We start from the raw sequence: 17,786 nt of genomic DNA, 5'->3' as shown, positions 1-17,786 counted from the left end.
TCCCAATGGCTTTCAGCAATATTCAGTACTGAAGGCTGACTCTGAGACACGCTATGGCTCAAGTCAAGTCAATATGTGCATGCAACCCCCAAGAAGGTCACCCCAAATAACCCACCACAGAGCTTTGCATTCCCAGAAGGCAGTAATGTTACTATCGGCATTTTCCAAGACTCCCCCAGGCACTCGCTATTTCTAGCACTATTTGCCATTCAAAGCCAGCAGCTAACCTGAAGCAGGCTAAGTCATCCTCGAAGGAACCTGTCCCTCTCCCTTGGTTGTTGGAAGGAGGTGAGGACACTGATACCCATCACCTGGAAGTTTAGCTAGAAGAAAAATACCATTGTGTCAGCATGGTCCCAGGTGGTCACATTGTAAAGGGGTAGAAACGAGCAGTGCAAAGTCAGCAACTCCTCCTGAATCACAGCACAGGGTCAAGCTCCAGATTTACTAGGTGTCATGATAAAAGCCCTCTAAATGTGACTTGTGACTTCTCCCCTTGCAGCATCGTGAGGTTGCTTCTGGCCATGGAAAGCCGTTGTTGCATTGCAGCCCCCTACTCACCAGGACTTCTGGTACAAACTGATTTGTTTGTACTGCAGCAGCCACGGAGACCCAGCTGAGAGCATCTCCCCATCCCTAAACACTCACCGCATGGTATCTCCACCAAACAGCACGTAGTCTAAGCAGACACATGCAAAACAGAGAGAGAAACTGCAGCACAGCCAGTCCTTTAAACAGCTCTTCAGACCATAGCAGATCATGTATGATTTTTGTACAGTAACAAGGCAGATCATCTTTTTCTCCCCAGCTCTGTCTACCTTCTCAGACAGGGCTGTTTAGCTTAAAAGTAATGTGTTTTGGGATATAGGCTAGTCCCGATGCTTAGCCACCTCAAAACTGGAGTTGTGATATGGGCAGAGCACATCTCATGCCTCTACCCAGTTTTAAGTGGATCTACGTATTCCTCAAGGACCTCCAAAGCAAAACAGCACGAGGATTCAGCCCAGCGCTACAACAGATAAATATGCAATTACAGCTGTTAAAACCTGATGAAGCTCAGATGAACTGTCCCCATCCCTCCCAAATAACAAAGAAGCAACAGGAGAAAGCACCTCACCCTGGGGTGTGGGACACCATCACACCAGGCAGTTCGGGGAAAAGACAGGGATTCTTTTTTTTGGTTAAGCCCCTATGGCACACGGAAAGGGTTTCTGGGGAGATGGGTGGTGCATCCCCAAACCCCACCATGCAGTAGGATCTGCAAGACCCCCATGCAGAATCTGGCTCGAACCTGGTTGTCTCACAAGCTGCAAGAGAAAGAAAGACTCGATGGATTTGCTTGGCAATCCCAAAACCAAAGGCACTGCTCTCTGCAACGTGGACTATTCGGCGAAGCCCTGGGGGTTGCGGTGAACGGAGTGCAGGTAGCTGGAGAACAACAAATGCCAGATGACTGTGTGCATCGTTAGAATAAAAAAAAAAGCAAGGTTTGGTCAGGAGCTCTCTGTGAAGGAAAGGGCAGGCATTGCAAGAATTCAGAAACAACATCCTTAGGTGGAGATTGGCCAGTTATGGAAGAAGCTGTGCACGTAAACAGGCTTTCGATGAGGAAGTTGGCAGAAGCATGTGAAAACGCTTCGGAGGGTTTGCGAGATTTCACATGCCTGCACATGGGGAATGGACCAAACCGGGCCACCCAGATTCCTGCAAAGTTCAAACCCTCCCGTGATGTTCTGCTTTCAGCAGACCTGAGGGTGGTCGTCTTGTCATGCAAGCGTGCTGTCGGGCTGGGAGCAGGACTGAAGGTGAGGCGGATACTCAGGCTCCCAACCTGCACGTTTCTGCCTGTATGTCGCTCCCCATCAGCTCAGCAGCTGGGAGGGAGGAATTTCTGCGCACCCATGGGTGGGTTGTTTGTTACGTGCTTGGTCCTGCTACTGCTTGGACCACCTGGAGATGTAGCTACTGAAGGCACCTGGGCTTGGGGTTTGAGCCTCCTGTAGCACAGAGCAGCTCAGATGGGTGTTATGGGGGGATCTCGCTTCCCCAGGGCACCACCCTGTAAGGATAAAGCCCCACTCGCCCCATCCTCCCCAGCCCCGCAGAGCATCAAGGGGCTCTGGGTGCTGCGGTGGATCCTTGGGGACTGGGAAAAGGGGCCACCCAGATCCTTGGGGACTGGGAAAAGGGGCCACCCAGTCCAGCGTCATGGAGAAGGGGGCAAAATTCAGGGCAGATGCGAGCAGGTGGGATGGATGCGGTCCTGCACCTAAACCCAAACAGCTCCTCTCTGCTGTCGTATAGCGATGGAACACCCAGAACAACACAGGGGCTATTGCACAGCCTGAGGGGTCCTCGCGGGCTATAAATAACCTCCACCAGCCCCGTGGCCTGAGCCCCAAAACACCCCAGAGCTTGTGTCGGCAGACTTACATCTTTTTAGGTATTCAAGGAGCGTGTGGATGTGGCACTGTGGGATGTGGCTTGATGGGCATGGTGCTGTGTGGTGTGGGTGGGTTGTTTTGGTGTTGGTTGTGGTGTGTTTTGTGGTTTGTGGGTGGTTTTGGTTTTTTTGTGGGTGTGTGGGATGTTTGTTTGTTTGTTGTTTGTTTGTTTTTTTTTTTAATGGTTGGACTTGATGATCTTACAGGTCTTTTCCAACCTTAGTGATTCTGTGATTCTGTGATTTTAGAGAGTGCAGATGGGGAAAGCAAATGCGTGATTTATAGGGCAAATAATAAGCAAAGAGCAACCTCAGCCCCCCTGCAAATGCTGAGAGCAGGTATTTCCAGCCAGTCTCCCATCACCGCCAACGTGAATGATCACCAGCCTCCTCGTCATAAACCTTTAAAGCAACTCTCTGGAATTAAATCAGTGTACTGCACGGTTCCAGCTCCTTTCATCCAAAGATCTTCAAGTGCTTTACAAACAACTCTTTAATTAAGCCTCCTAAACAGACTCACAGAGCCTTGTTACTGTATCTGCTTTGACACCGCAGAATCAAAAGCATTGCACCGCTAAAATGGCTTGCAAAAAGGTTGCAAAAACCTTATCGAAGTTCCTCTGACAGCAAATATATAAGAAGAAGACACGCTCCGCCTCAGTGCTGATTTTAAAACTCTCTGGTTAACAATTTTTTTCCCCTCCTGTAGACACGGCCCCAATTGCCTTCTCCTTCCCGTGTTAAGATTAGTATTCAATGGATCAAACGGATTTTAAAAAATCCCCATCTTTGACAGCCTGTCTTGGACAAACATGAACTCCCAGTACCAGGGAGCCGGCGCAGCTTTGGGCATGAAAAGGGGTGTTTTGGCAACAAGGGTTTAAAACCCATCAATCTTTGGTTTGCTTTGAGCCAGGCAAAGGGTTGGTCTCCGGTAAAACCCCTTCCTGCCTTTTTTGCCCCCAGGACAGGTTTGAGCTGTGGCTCTTTTTAATCCTCTGAGGATAAAAAGTATTGTTTTTCTCTTCCTGATGCAATTTTGCTATCGTACCCCCTGTGGGATAGAAGATCTAATATGGGGAAAGAATAAATAAAATCAACTGTCCTGTGAACAGGCTGTAATGGGGAACTCTGAGCCCCGCGCAGGTTGGTTGAATTTAAAGATGTTTTTTGCCCCATGTCACGTTCGCTGCATCTCTTGTACACACTGGCTGTGCCTTGTCTGAGGCTGATTTTATTCTGATTTACAGCAGGGGAAATTAGGGGGGATCTCTGCAGCATCAGGGGTCTGGGATGATACGAACCTGAAAGCCAGTATTGCTAGTGAAATAGCCGTACTCAAAATAGCTGCTTTTAAAAACTTAAGCGGCTTTGGGCTCGATTCTGCTCTGCCCCACACACGATGTTCTCACCTTCTTCCTCATGACACCCAAAACCACGCTCCGAAATCCCAACTCCTTGCTCACCTGCCCATTTCACATCCAATTTAAACAGCAAACCATATACGCTCCATCCCAATTACTATTTTTTAAGGCACCAAAAATCTTACAGTTTCATTTACAAACCCAACATCTTCCCATTTTAAGGGGGCGGGGGGGGAGGGAGATGCATTTTAGGCTTTGAGTAGCTCAAATGATTGCAGGAGGTACCAGTCTTAGAGGTAAGCGCTGCTGGGACCCCAAGCCCAAACATCCAGCAAGGAAGGATGCCTATTTTGGCCCCTAAGAAAGAAAATCCTGGTGCCAATACTCAGGGAGCAACATAAAAGCACCTCTAAGGAGCTTATTTCAAAACTTAAGAGCAGCACTAATGGCAGAAAACACTGTTTTGAAGGATTTAATCAAATAATTTCTGAGAAAAATGTAATAGGATCACTTGAGAGTGCTGTAGAAACAGGTCCCCCCACCATCCTCCCGCTAAAAGCCTGTTTCGTACCAATCCCAGCATATTTATCCCTCTGTTCTGAAAAACAGAACAAAACCTTCTGAGAAGGCAAAGTCAGCTAAACTCAGCTGAATTCTGACCGCCACAAGAAAAATTGCATTAACAGCTCTTGCTTTATGCCAATATTAATGAGGCTGAGGCTTCTTGAGATTTAATGGGCTATTTTAAAGCCCATGTCAGTGTCAGGGGGAGATGGGGGCTTCCACTTGCTGGCCCACCAAGCCCTGGTGCCCAGAGGAGCAGGAGGAAACCCGTCAGGCAGAGGCTTCAGCCGGACCGCCGTGAATTCACCCCGCAGTTAAACCCTCCAGAGCCCTGCCTCCACTTGTGCTTTTACCTCCGGAGCGTCCCCCAGCTTTTGTTACCTTGAATAAAAGCACATTCAGCTCAGCAGAGGCTCTGCTGGGAGACATGACCCAGAGCAAGTTTTCACCTTCTCCTAATTCGTTTTGTTTTGTTTTGTTCTGTTTTGTTTTGTTTTATTTTATTTGTATTTTATTTTATTTTATTTTAGATTATTTTATTTTATTTCATTTTATTTTATTTTCCCCATTCCTCATCTTCCCTGAATACAGGGGAGAAATACCCCCCTCCTCCCTGCCTTTATTCACTTTTAAAATAATCAGTGCATTTCCTTTCCCTGCTACTTTTCGGTGCGGTTTATGGCCATCTCTCCCACGGAACACCCTACTGAAGAGCCAGACCTCCTGCTGCATCACCCACAACCTTTTCCACAGCACCCTTAACCCCAGCACTATGGCAGGACCTGAGGCACCGTTTCCACTCCCACTCCCAAACCTCCCCAGCGGGATGCAGCCCCCATCCCGCACGGGTCCACAGCTGCCCCACAGCAAAGGGTCTCCAGAAGTTTATCCTTTCTGCAACCCCATCATCAACTTCCATCAGGGAATTGGTGTCTCCCACCAGCTTTTTTCCCCCTTCTTTTCCCACTCCACCTCCACCAACCAAGGGCGAAGGCTCACGTTCGATGCGTGCAGCACCAGGCGCGCTGGACCATTGCAAGAGCGGCCCTACCGAACCCAACCGAAGGTCGCCCCTCGCTCGACGGGACCCCAAAAGAGGGGTGCGAGGCTCAGTGCTTTGCACATCGGTCTCCCAAGAGCCCGAACCCCTGACCGGGGGCTTTGCGAAGCTGGATGAGGGAGTGAAGAAGCGGCGTGTTTAGCTCATAGCGTTGCGTAAAGAAACAAGCACTGCGGCTCTTGCGCCCCAAGTTGAGCTGCCGCGGACGGTTTGATGGGCTTAGTTTCTAAATATGAGGGTTAAGAAGCCAGAAAGCGGGTGGGCACTCGGCATCCCCCCGTTTATTTTCCGCCTTTCTGCCTGATTTGCTTCGAACTAGCCGAGAGTAAAGGGAAAAAGGAGGGGAAGGGAAAAGGCGAGGGATGCTTGGGACGGGGGGGAAAGCAAGGCGAGGGCAAAAAGCGGGGCAGCTGAGGGGGGAGAGGCGTGGGGGGCGCGGGGAGGTGGCACTTACCGAGCAGCAGCAGCAGCGGCAGCAGCAGCGGTGCCCGCATGGTGCCTCGGCGCGGCCGTCCCCGCCGCGGCTCCCGGCGCTCTCTCCCCGGCGGGGCGGGCGGGCGGCCGCTGCCCTCCCCCGGCCCCGGCCCCGGCCCCGCTCGTCCGTCCCCCCCCGCCCCGCTTTCTCCCGCCGCCGGGGGAGGGGCAGCGCGGCCCCGGCCCGCCCCCCCGCCCCCCCGGCTCGGAGGGGGGAGACCTGGGGGGGGGCTGGGGATGGAGAGTGGCTCTTGGGGGGGGGGGGAGACCTGCGGGGGGGATTGGGGGGTTTCGTCGGGATGGGGACCTGGGCGGGGATTTGGGGTTCCTATCTGGATGAGGGGCATTTGGGGGTTTCGTCAGGATGGGGACCGGGGTGGGGGGGGGGATTTGGAGTTCCCATCTGGATGGGGGGCATTTGGGGGTTTTGTTGGGATGGGGACTTGGGGGGGTATTTGGGGTCCCTATCTGGATGGGGAGCATTTGGGGGTTTCATTGGGATGGGGACTTGGGGGGGGATTTGGTGTTCCTATCTGGATGGGGGAGATTTGGGGGTTTCATCGGGATGGGGACTTGGTGGGGGGTATTTGAGGTTCCCATCTGGATGAGGGGCATTTGGGGGTTTTGTTGGGATGGGGACTTAGGGGGGGTATTTGGGGTCCCCATCTGGATGGGGAGTGTTTGGGGATCTCATCGGGATGGGGACCTGGGGGGGGTATTTGGGGTTCCGATGGGGACCTGGGGGTGGTATTTGGGATTCCCATCTGGATGGGGAGCATTTGGGGTTCCCATCTGGATGGGGGGCATTTGGGGGTTTCATCAGGATGGGGACCTGGGGGGTGATTTGGGGTTCCCATCTGGATGGGGGGGAATTTGGGTTTTTCGTCGGGATGGGGACCTGGGGGGGGGTATTTGGTGTTCCCATCTGGATGGGGAGCGTTTGGGGGTTTCATAGGGATGGGGACCTGGGGAGGGTATTTGGTGTTCCCATCTGGATGGGGGGCATTTGGGGGTTTCATCGGGATGGGTACCTGGGGGGGGATTTGGGGTTCCCATCTGGATGGGAGGGATTTGGGGGTTTCATCGGAATGGGGACTTGGGGGGGGGTGTATTTGGGGTTCCCATCTGGATGGGGGATATTTGGGGGTTTCGTCGGGATAGGGACTTGGGGGGGTATTTGGGGTTCCCATCTGGATGAGGGGGATTTGGGGGTTTCATCAGGGTGGGATGTTTCGGGGGTATTTGGGGTTCCCACCTGCATGAAGGGGGTATTTGGGGGTTTCATTTGAACTGGGGAGGTGGGGAGGATTTGGGGTTTTCGTTGGGATGGGTTTGGGGTTCTCAACTGCATGGGGGGATTTGGGGGTTTCGTTGGGTTTGGTGGTGGATTTGGGGTTTTCATCGAGATGGGGACTTCAGGGGTGGTGGGATTCCGCCCTGCATGGGGGGATTTGGGGGGGGTTGTTGGAGTTAGGGGCTTGGGGGGGATTTGGGGGCTTCACTGGGTTTGGAGTTGGATTTTAGGTTTTCATTGGGGTGGGAGCTTGAGGGGGGATAGGATTTCTACCTGCATGTTGGGGGGATTTGGGGTGTTCATCAGGATGGGGGCTTGGAGGGGATTTGTAGTTTTTGTCAGGATGGAGGTTTGGGGGGGTGGATTTGGCGTTTTCATCTGGATGGGGACTTGGGCGTCAGTTTGGAATTCCCATCTACATGGGGGAAATTTGGGATTTTTATCAGGGTAGGCATTTGGGGGTGGATTTGGGATTTTCATCTGGATGGGGGCTTGATTTTGGATTCCCATCTGGGTGGGGGTTACTTGGTGATTTTCATCTAGATAGGGGTTGATTCGGGATTCTCACCATGGCTGGGGCTTGATTTGGGGTTCTTATCTGGAGGTGGGGGTTAATTTGAGATTGCTCTCTGCAGGTACACCCCCTCCACTGTCTATGCTCCGATGGTACAAAATTCCCCAGATCCATGGGAAGTCCCTGGAGCAGGAGATGGCAAAGACCCAGGGCATGCACAGTGTGGGGGCTTGCTGCGGGGGTCATTGCCTTGGTGGGGGGCAGCACCCCACCTCTGCGGCAGCTGTGGTCATTCCTAGATTTAGAGGCCGGGCACGGAGCTCACACCAAGCTTCGGACCCACACATTACCCCAGCACACCCTCCGAAACTAAGCTACACTTTCAAATAGTATTTAAATAAGTTGATGCACATTTGCATAAGATGTTTTCTAAGAAAGGTTTGCACCAGTTTGAGAGTGTCTCGAAGAAAGCAACATGCCCAAAGTACTAAGAACAAAATTATTATCAAATCTTTGCATTTTTTGTGGCAAGCGGGAAAGGCACTGGAAATTTTTTTATCTAGAGTTCAGGCAAGGAGCGTTCACTGCAGCTAGGAAGAGACTAAAAATAAGCTCAGAGCTTTGCACCCAATCCTCCCCCTTGGACTGGCAGATCCAGCTGAACCAAGAACCTTCCCAGCCTGGACCCAGACGTGGTAAAAATAACCTTCACTTCAAAAATGACTCTTCAAATTTGGTTTTCTTGATGCCTTCAGTTAAAGCTGAACTTTCTTCTTGTTGCAAGGTCACCTTGAGAAGACTTGAGGAGAAGCTTGGGTTAGCTCATTCAGCCCTCCCTACCTGCTTTGTGTCATCCCCAGAAAAGGTTTCTCGTCCTGATTTAGCTTCTGGGTCAGTGCAGCGAGACTTTCCGTGTCCCTCAGCCCAGCCTTACCTCCTCTTGCTACAACTCTGCATTACACAGTACCTAAAAGCCATGAAACTGGAGTTGCAATATATGAATGAATGTGTCGATGCACATTATTAATCTTGCCAGTATTAGAGAGGCCGTTCCTTCCCTCCCTGCAGAATATTTTTAATAACAGATCACATTTCCCCCCCCACACACACTCTCCCAATCAGCGTATTTCCATGTTAGCTGCCGAGTCAGGACAGCTTAGGGAAAAACCTGAGCCGCATCAGTACAGTGACAGTGGCCCTGGGATAGAGAGGAGGAGGAAAGTGATGCTGAGCTCCTCGAACTCTCTGTTCGCTGCACCAGCACCTGTAATACACTGCAAAAATATCCCGCGGCACATTGCTTTGGGGTAACAGTTCCTGGGAGACTGGGGCTCCCCCAAAGTGTGTTGGGTGTCCATAGCAGGTGAGGGCTGTGGCAAGAACAGACAAGAGCAGAGCTCCCTTGGCAGCAACTAAAATAGACCTAAGGAAAACAGAATGGCCTGAAATCTGCTTAAAAATCAGGCTGGCTTCCAAGGCCGGTGGGTTTGTGCTGCAATGAGAGTTAAGGGGAGAAGAAATCCATCTGGCTGGTCTCATCAGCAGGTCTGGGCTGTGCTGGTCCTTTGGCCTTGTGGAGGGAGGAGGGAACCTCACCTCCTGAGCATTTGATGCATAAGCCTGTTTAGATTGCTCATCTGGGCTGTAGGATTTCTCTTAAATTATCAGAACAGGCACTCTGCCACTTACGCAGGGAGTTTTGCCAGTTCTCAGCAGGGTCCTGCTCTCAGCATGCCTGTTGGACCTCCTTTTGCCTTAAGAGACAAGGAGGAGGGTGCAGCCACCGCAGGGGGAGGGTGGATGCTGTGCAGAAAGCTTCCTCCGGGGGTTTTACGGTCATCACTGGATACTCAAATTATAACGGCTCTGCAATCTGTGCTGGGTATTGCTTCCCACGCAGCAGGGCCATCTCCAGAGGGTCTCCGACCTCCTCTGACTGCTTCCCGCTGCACGGCCATGCAGCTCCTCCCTTGATGCAAGCCTTGGCTGCTGGCAATTACCATGGTGGCTACAATAACGGCACGTCCTCCGCTTCTTGGGAAAACAGCTTCATCCAGAAACATGGTGTTAAACCTCCTTTTCCAAGGGGGTAGCAGAAAGGACTCGCACTATTTCTGCTGCTTTGCAGGGTATAGGCGCCTGCCCACTTGCGTCGGCTCGGGATCTGCCTCTCGTCTCTGCCGCAAAGGGGATAATTACTAAGAGGGTGTCAGATCAAGACTATGAATCATGAGCAGCTGAAGGAAAAGAGAAAGGGATATTTAGCATAGCTGCTTCAAAAGCTGGATGTCTGTTAAAGCATATCCCGCTCCGATGCCTAACCATCAGCTGGGGGAATAGCTCGGAAAAAGCCCTAATGTGGGAAACTGGGTGCTTCTAGGGGTGTCAAAAAGGCAGCAGCATTTCATAGAAACAGGTAAACCGTCTTTTGCAACCAAAGACATGCAACATTGCTAATTGGGAGCTTTATCACGAGTGTCCCAGCTCTGGAGGTTTTCCTAAATACTGGCATCATGGGGTCAGGAAATTATGTAAAGGCTTTTGCTTTCAACTCCGAACATGAAAAGGCATGCCTTAGAGATGCAGAGAAACCCTTTGGAGAGTGAAAAAGATAAGAATTGACTCTAAAATTTATTATTGACATTATTATTTAGAATCTCACAGGCTTAAGTCAGTCAGGTGTCTTTTTTAAGCTTGATATTGATGTGATAACACACACAGACTCACGTACACCTAGTTCTTTGTGTCCCAGCTAAATATTTATCTAAGATTGTGAAAGAGCAGGACAGGGAGCCAGTGGTTTTAAGGTATGTTACTCAGCTGGGATGAAACTGTCTCAGGAGGAGGAAGACTTCACATGACACAAGATTTCTTTGTTGGGGAAACCGTAAGAGGCTTTCATGGTTCCCCAAAGGCTATGGAAACCCCATTTCTTCTGCCATTTAAAAGTAAACTGGACAAAGGAAAAGAAAACGTAAGGTAGGAGATGCTCTTGTGCCTCACAGCACTGGGCTAAATTCCCAAAGAAAGCTTTTTCTTCTATGTACCATGTAATTCCTTCTCAGCTGTGTTCAGATTCGTCATAACATTTGACTGATGTCTCCAGGCATCCTTGCAGTATTTACCTCTTTTCACAGAAAATGACCGAGGAAAGCCTACGCAGCATGAAAATTCTCGGGCTGAGATCCAGCTTAGGATCATTTAACTTGCCAGTAATCCAATTTTATTGAATGTCATCACCTATCTTCCTTGTGCGAAGGGGCACAAAGTAATAATGTTTGGAATTAAAATTTCCGGGTTAAGATGGGAAGACGAACGGCAGCGCATGGGGCTGATACCTCTGGCATGAGTAACAGCGTGAACAACAGCACGTGGGATCCTGGGGTCATGATCACCAGTGGCTATTTCAGGAAGGAAAGGAAAAAAACCTGCAGCAAACTACGCTCCTTTCAGCAAGAGACAAAAATACCTATGGTCTGATGTCTGCCTGACAGATAGCCTCAAGGAAATGGGACCACTGATGGAGTGAAGCTTGCAGCTAGACCCAAAGTGAAGAGGCTGTTCATGAGAAAAGAACAGGGAGAAAGTCTGTGGTGTGCACAGGATGGGAAATGGAGGAGATTTCCATGTATTTCAGAAGTTGGGGAGTCAGAAGTGTCATGTGGGGGTCTGTTCCTTAGCCTGCATCTGACCTAGCAGGAGGAACCGAAATGCAGCTTGCCTCGGGAGCAGGAATTGACTTGCGAAAGCTAAGAACAGTCCAGCATATGTCTCTCCGTGCCAGCTGCAGTTTCCCAAAGTCCTGCGAGTGAAGAGGCAAAAATCCTTTTGGAATTGAGGTATTAGACAAAGACTTATAAAATCTGGGTTCAGCCCTCAGCTCTGAAATAATCTCCCGATCTCAACTATGATCCTGTACTGAAGGACTTCTGTTCCTTCGCTCTGCTTTGGACTTGGCTGCTCAGACAGGTATAACTTCTGATTCTCTTGAGTTTAATTTTTTAAGAGAAGAAGCGAGAAACCTCATTTTCAGCATGTTGCTAACCCTCCTGCAACGCACGTTCTCCAGGAGGTCAGTCACCATCTCAACCACACACAGATGCACACACGTACCCGTCTGTGGGTGGATTTGGGTCCTGACCGAGACACCTACATTTGTGTGTCTGTGTCTCCAGGGTAGTTGTAACTCCATTTGAGATGGTGTTGGAACTGCCATTATCATCACTGGAAAAGGAGGGTACTGTGTATTTGCTTAATCATAGGTTCCTGGAGGCATCTCAGGTGCTAGAGATGTCTTCATGGGGCTGCACAAGGCTTCTGTGAAACCCAAGCCCTCTGGGTCAACAGCCCTGGTCCAGCTGGCATTACACCACAGTGTGCAACACCCCACAGCCTTTGTTTAAGCCTCTGTTTAAGCGACTGAATCCTGATCTCCAAAGAGCCTGGAGAGAAATTATCCGCCTGAAGGACACAAAGACATCAGATGCGCTGAATCGCTGTCTAAACCCCACTCACTGCCTTGACTTGGGGTTCAATTCAATTGCCTAAAAATAGGTATCCTGCTTGGCAAGGGGTCCTGCCCAGCCCCTGCTTGCCAGTCCAGGGGTGCACAGTTGTCTCACCTGTCCCATGTCACGTCCACCAGCCCCAGGGGGATGTCTCAGACCACCTAGGGCACCTCAGATGGCTGCAGAAGACTTTATCAGGCACCTGAATCTGGGGCTGAGCCCCACACGCAGTGCACGGAGAAGTGCTGCTTTCAGATGGCTCAAGAACCAACCTAATATCAGCAGAAGCCCGTGTTGCACACCAGATCACGTAACTGCATTGGCTTAGTGCCTCCTCCTTGAATCCTTTCCAAACCCTTCAGTAAGCCTGGTACAAGGAGATAAAACCCGGCTGCCTCCCAGGGCAGGGCCCCCTCTGCACTTGGAAGGCACTGAGCCCTGCCCGCACATCTCCATGGCTTTGTGGGAGAAGCGAAACTATTTTGATGAACTCCATCCAAATGGTCACCTTTCTCCCCTGCCCTGCAGGCTGCACGGCAGCCCTGGTTCAACTATTGATGTGGTGGGGCTGGGATGGATTAGACATAGGTGCCTGGAGGCATCTCAGGTACTGGAGATGTCTTCATGGCAAAAAGTGTGTTCCCAGAGAGGAGATACGGAGCTGCAACATTGGATATTAATGGGTGTTGTATGGCAGGTGCTTTGGAAAGGGCAATGTGGAGGGGCAAAACTCTCCCCGTTGGGGTTAAGGAGTACTCATAGATACATCTGGAAGTTTCACATTGCTTCTGTCTTGCGTTGTCCTTCATACAGAGCTCACCTAATTGTTTGTATTAAAAGGGAAGGGGAAGGGATGCAGGAAAGAAAAACAAACAGTCCTTTAGGAGGGACAGGCAAGCAGCTAGACACATTTTCCGCTGCTAGAAATAGGCACTAGTGGAAACCTGTCGCTCTGCATATCTCCAGCTAAATAGGCATCTCTTTTTTCAAGCCCAGAGTGAGTGGAGAGTTGTATCACTCCAAAGCACCTTCTGTTCATCCTCCCCGCAAAGTCCTGCAGAGGTCTGTGGGCTGGAAAGGACCAGAAGGAGACGTCTAAAATAGATTTGGGGTGGGTTGCTCCCTTTTGCTGGACAATGGACCAGTGTTATTTCCTTCTGGATGGAGCAGGGGAACTCCTTGGGGTCCCAGTCTCCTGGATTCAGTGGGAATTTTCCAAGATGATCCTTTGGGCCTTGTCGTTGAGTGCAGCGTGTCCCTCCAACAGAAATATCTCTCATGCCTCCCACTTGGGTGCATGCTGCTCTCCAAACGCCAACTCAGAATCTCTTCCCATAGGCTTTGCTGCCTTCTCTTCCCTCTTTGACAAGGATTTGCCCTGAAACAGCCTGGGAGTTACCAGGGCAACCTGCAAAGGTCCAGCAGCCTGGATCATTGTTCAGGGCTGCAGTCGCCCCTAGGAATTCACTATTTGTTTTAGAGATAAAAGCTGCAACTTCCACACATTCTTCTTCAATTTCACTCTCCATTAACTGCATTGCCCTGTCATAACAAAGCTCATTGAATTATTAGAGATGAGGCGAACCGTTCGAAGCCTAGAGAGAGGAAAGGGATGGGGGAGAGCTTGTTGTACGTGATTTTTCTTTGTGGGCCCCCTTCCATGAAGCATCCATTGGTAGCATGGTGGATTTAGGACGTGGTTAGGGCTTTGTTGGGGTGCTGGGTGTTGCAGTGAGCTGGGAGTCAGGACAGGAGGGTTAATGGTCAGGTTGAGTCAGGTAGCCTTGGGCAAGTCCTATTTGCTTGTCTCTCTCGTCCTGTCCTGGATTGCAGGAGTTTCAGGGCACGTCCTCCCACTTCCCCTTGTGCTTTTTCAGATATGATGGAAAAATAAAGAGTAAAGAGGGGGTCAAATGGAAACCTCATGTCCCAGAATCGTGGTTGACCCCTCCACCTACTTCAGTGCCATCAAAAATCTCATGCTCCCTCCCCTACTCCAATGTTGACTCTCCCATTGATGCTTTCAGCTCATCTTGTGAGCAGTTCCCCTTATGCCAGGTCCAAACTGCGGGTTGCTGAGATATGAATCGCCACAGTTGGCTTCCTTCCTCCCCAAAAACTCCTCTCTGGGACATCAACATGGCAGAGCTGGTGTAAATCCTGCATCCCCAGCACCTCCCATCTTTACACTGGCATTTTCTTGTGGGAGAAATACACTTTTTGTAAGTGGAATTCACTTCTTCGGTGGGAAGTCAAGCTAGGCCAGTGAGTCACTTACTGCAGCCAGATTAGGTGAATCCCACTCCTAAGTCTCATTTCTAATTCTGATGTTGGTTTAGTTTTTAACATGTGTTTTTCTCTTCCAGTGCCTCAGTTTCCCCATACAAGCTGTAAATTGCATCCTGCATCTCAATAAGATATAACAAGGCAGTAGTGAACTGCATCAATGAAAGGTTTTGAGATCTACAGAAAGAACATGCAGTATCTATAATAAATGTTATTATTTCCAAGAACTAAAGGTTTGTACAGATAAACTAATTTGCTCTTCTTCTTGCTTAATAGTGGGGTTTTTATTTTATATTTTCTATGGAGCTCTCCTGTATTTAAAGACAAGAATAAAAACAAACTGGAAGGTAATTGAAACACTGCCTCCCTTTTATTTCCCTACTCCCATGTTTTAGTGTAGATAATTTAAGGGACTTTCATCCAGTTAGTGGAAAAGCGTCATTCTCATCAGCAGTAATGGGAATTACAGAAGGACATCGGTTGCACAAAGAACCCCCTTAAATCCCTGCAACCTAAGAAAGATAAGTACAAACCACAGCACATTTCATTTTTATTTGCCATATTTAATGGACAACAAAGCTAAACTGCATCAGTAAGACATGATGGCTCACTCCTTGGCATGAATCCTAACAGTAGCTGGTGACTCCTGGCTGGAGCAGTGTCTTTCTGAGAAATTAAGTCTGTCTTAGGTGAATGCAGCATCACCAAAAGATTGATAAGGATGGAAATACAAGTCCTGTATTTCCCTGCTGGACAAGTGCAGAGGAGACAGGAAAATTCCTGCTTGCATCACAACATCTGGCCACAATACTTACCTCTGCACTAGAAGAGAGCTGAAGCTCTCTAGCTCTCTAGTTGCAAAAGAATTCACTGCAACAGATAGCTAGGGGTTCACTGAATTTTGGTTGCTTATGAGAGAAAAGAGGGACTGATTGTGCCTTGATACTGCTGTAGTCAGGAGTCTTTCTGCTGAGACCAGACCCTGTGTGACATGCAAAATCCTTCAAAGACTACTTGCACCAAGACACCCCATATATCATCTTCTTCTGGAAGCAACTTCTTCAGGTGCACTGTCTTCCAGACACATGACACTGCTGAACATCCAGGTACCCAGCACCTCTCCCAGGGGCTGCCAAGCCCGGCTCAGGAAAAGAAGACTAACGCAGTTAACAGCACTTTTTTGGCCTGTTCTCCTTCCCTTCACTCCTGCATTGTAATGCAACCCAACCTAACTCTGTACCTCCCTGTGTCCCTGTCCCTTTGCTACTGACAAATACAGGCGGAGTGGAACTACAGGAGCACAGCCTCACTCCCCGACCCTCGCCTCTGATGGTTGCCCTGCACAGAGCTGAAGAGCTACCTACTCTGCCAGGGGCATTTGCAAGAAGGTGTGTGGTGGGGAAAAGGGGAAACGAGGTGAGGATAACAGGGGAAATCTCAATCCAGCCAGTCCCTCACCATTCCTGCAGGTCTGTGCAGGTGCCCACATCAGCAATACAGAATCACAGAATCACAGAATCACCAAGGTTGAAAAAGACCTGTAAGATCATCAAGTCCAACCATCAACCCAACACCACCATGCCCATTAAACCATGTCCCGCAGTGCCACATCTACACGTTTTTTGAACACCTCCAGTGATGGTGACTCCACCACCTCCCTGGGCAGCCTGTTCCAGTGCTTCACCAGTATCTCAGTAAAGAAATTTTTTCTAATATCCAGCCTAAACCTCCCCTGGTGCAACTTGAGGCCATTTCTTCTTGTCCTGTCGCTAGTCACTTGGGAGAAGAGACCAACACCCACCTCTCCGCAATCCCCTTTCAGGCAGTTGTAGAGAGCGATGAGGTCTCCCCTCAGCCTCCTCTTCTCCAGACTGAACAACCCCAGCTCCCTCAGCCGCTCCTCATCAGACTTGTGCTCCAGACCCCTCACCAGCTTTGTCGCCCTTCTCTGGACACGCTCCAGCACCTCAATGTCCTTCTTGTAGTGACACTTTTGCATGGTGATTGCAAAACCACAGACATCTCAGAGCTGCCCAGCAGCTGGGAAGGAAAAGACCTCAAGGACGTGAGACCCTGTCATCATCTCTCCTCTGCAGGGTGCCAGGACACCCAGCAAAGTGCTGACCTGAGTGCACCTCAGGAAAGGTTTATGATATGTTTCCCTGCTGCAGATGGGTGCTGGCTATCTGTGTTGGGTTTAACTTTCTCTCTCGTGCTCAGGTCTAGGACAGGTTAGGCAGGGGTTATTAACCCAGATGACCCCAAATGTGGAGTCACTGTTGATTCAGGTTAAGCCACTTCCAAATCTACTGCCCAGACGCTGGGAAATTGTTGCCAGGAGACCTTGAGCAAACACTTCACCCACTTGAGATCAAGCCAGACTGGAGGGAGTCTGCCTACAGCCTCATACCAATAAAAAGAAATTCTTTTAGCCTGAGACATTGGCAATGAAATGGGACTTATTAGAGCTAAGGAATATTACTATTCATTCTTGTGTTTTGGGTTGATCTGAGAAAGCTCAAATGGATTCAAAGCTGCCTTTTGCTCGATGCTGTGCAAGCAAGCGTTGGAGAGCATCCCTGTCCCAGCACAGGGTAAAGCCACATCCTCTTGGCTGGGTTAAGGATGCTAATTGGGTACCTGGGGAGCTGGCATTTTGTGATTGTTCCCAGGCACTGCAAAGGAGAATTAGCAGCATTCACAACTCTTCACCTCGATATTTTACATCAGATACAACCCTGCTTTTTGCAGCAGGAACCTCAGCGCTCTGCTACCTGCAAGAGGAGGGATTCAGCTCACAGATGCAGGCTGCAGTGTCAGGGGAGTTGCTTTGTCCTCAAAATGTCAGTTTTGCCTCTGAGATTGAGAAGCCTGAAGGAGGGAGCTCTGCAAGTGCACCCCTACACTTGCATGAACCACATAAAACACCCACTTACCCCCTGTCCTGCAGTGTGCTGGACCGCAGCTGTACTAAGATAGTAAAGGGAGGAGAGTTAAAAGCCAGGGTGGAGAGAAAAAGAAGAAAATTAACAAATAAGGCAATAAATGCCCAGTAATCTGCGGCATGTGGCCTGGTCTCCTCTCTCTGGGAGTCCTTGCAGCAGAGTCCTTGCAGTTACATGAGGATTATAATATGGATATAGCAACCTGGAAGGGTGGACATCACATCCAACGACCCCCCCTCTGCCCTTTGTTGAAATGCAACCACTTCTGGGGCACAAGTTAAGGGTGGAATGTGATTTAAGTGGCCAATTTTTTGGATGTTCACCCACAGTGGCA

At 49.8% G+C, this 17,786-nt stretch overlaps 1 protein-coding gene across 1 annotated transcript in view; it reads right to left on the bottom strand.

The window, feature by feature from the left end:
• The window catches only part of PODXL (podocalyxin like), a 46,616-nt gene extending 40,685 nt beyond the window's left edge, over positions 1–5,931 (bottom strand). Inside the window, exon 1 of the mRNA XM_059816941.1 lies at positions 5,886–5,931. Within this exon, the coding sequence (XP_059672924.1) occupies positions 5,886–5,925 (40 nt within the window). The 5' untranslated portion in view covers positions 5,926–5,931. The remainder of the gene's footprint in view (positions 1–5,885) is intronic.
• Positions 5,932–17,786: the final 11,855 nt, after the last annotated feature.

Source organism: Gavia stellata, chromosome 4, assembly GCF_030936135.1.
Source record: "Gavia stellata isolate bGavSte3 chromosome 4, bGavSte3.hap2, whole genome shotgun sequence".
In the NCBI taxonomy this organism is placed as follows: Eukaryota; Metazoa; Chordata; class Aves; order Gaviiformes; family Gaviidae; genus Gavia; species Gavia stellata.
Note: the sequence above shows the minus strand (reverse complement) of the source record. Positions and strands in the feature narration are given on the sequence as shown.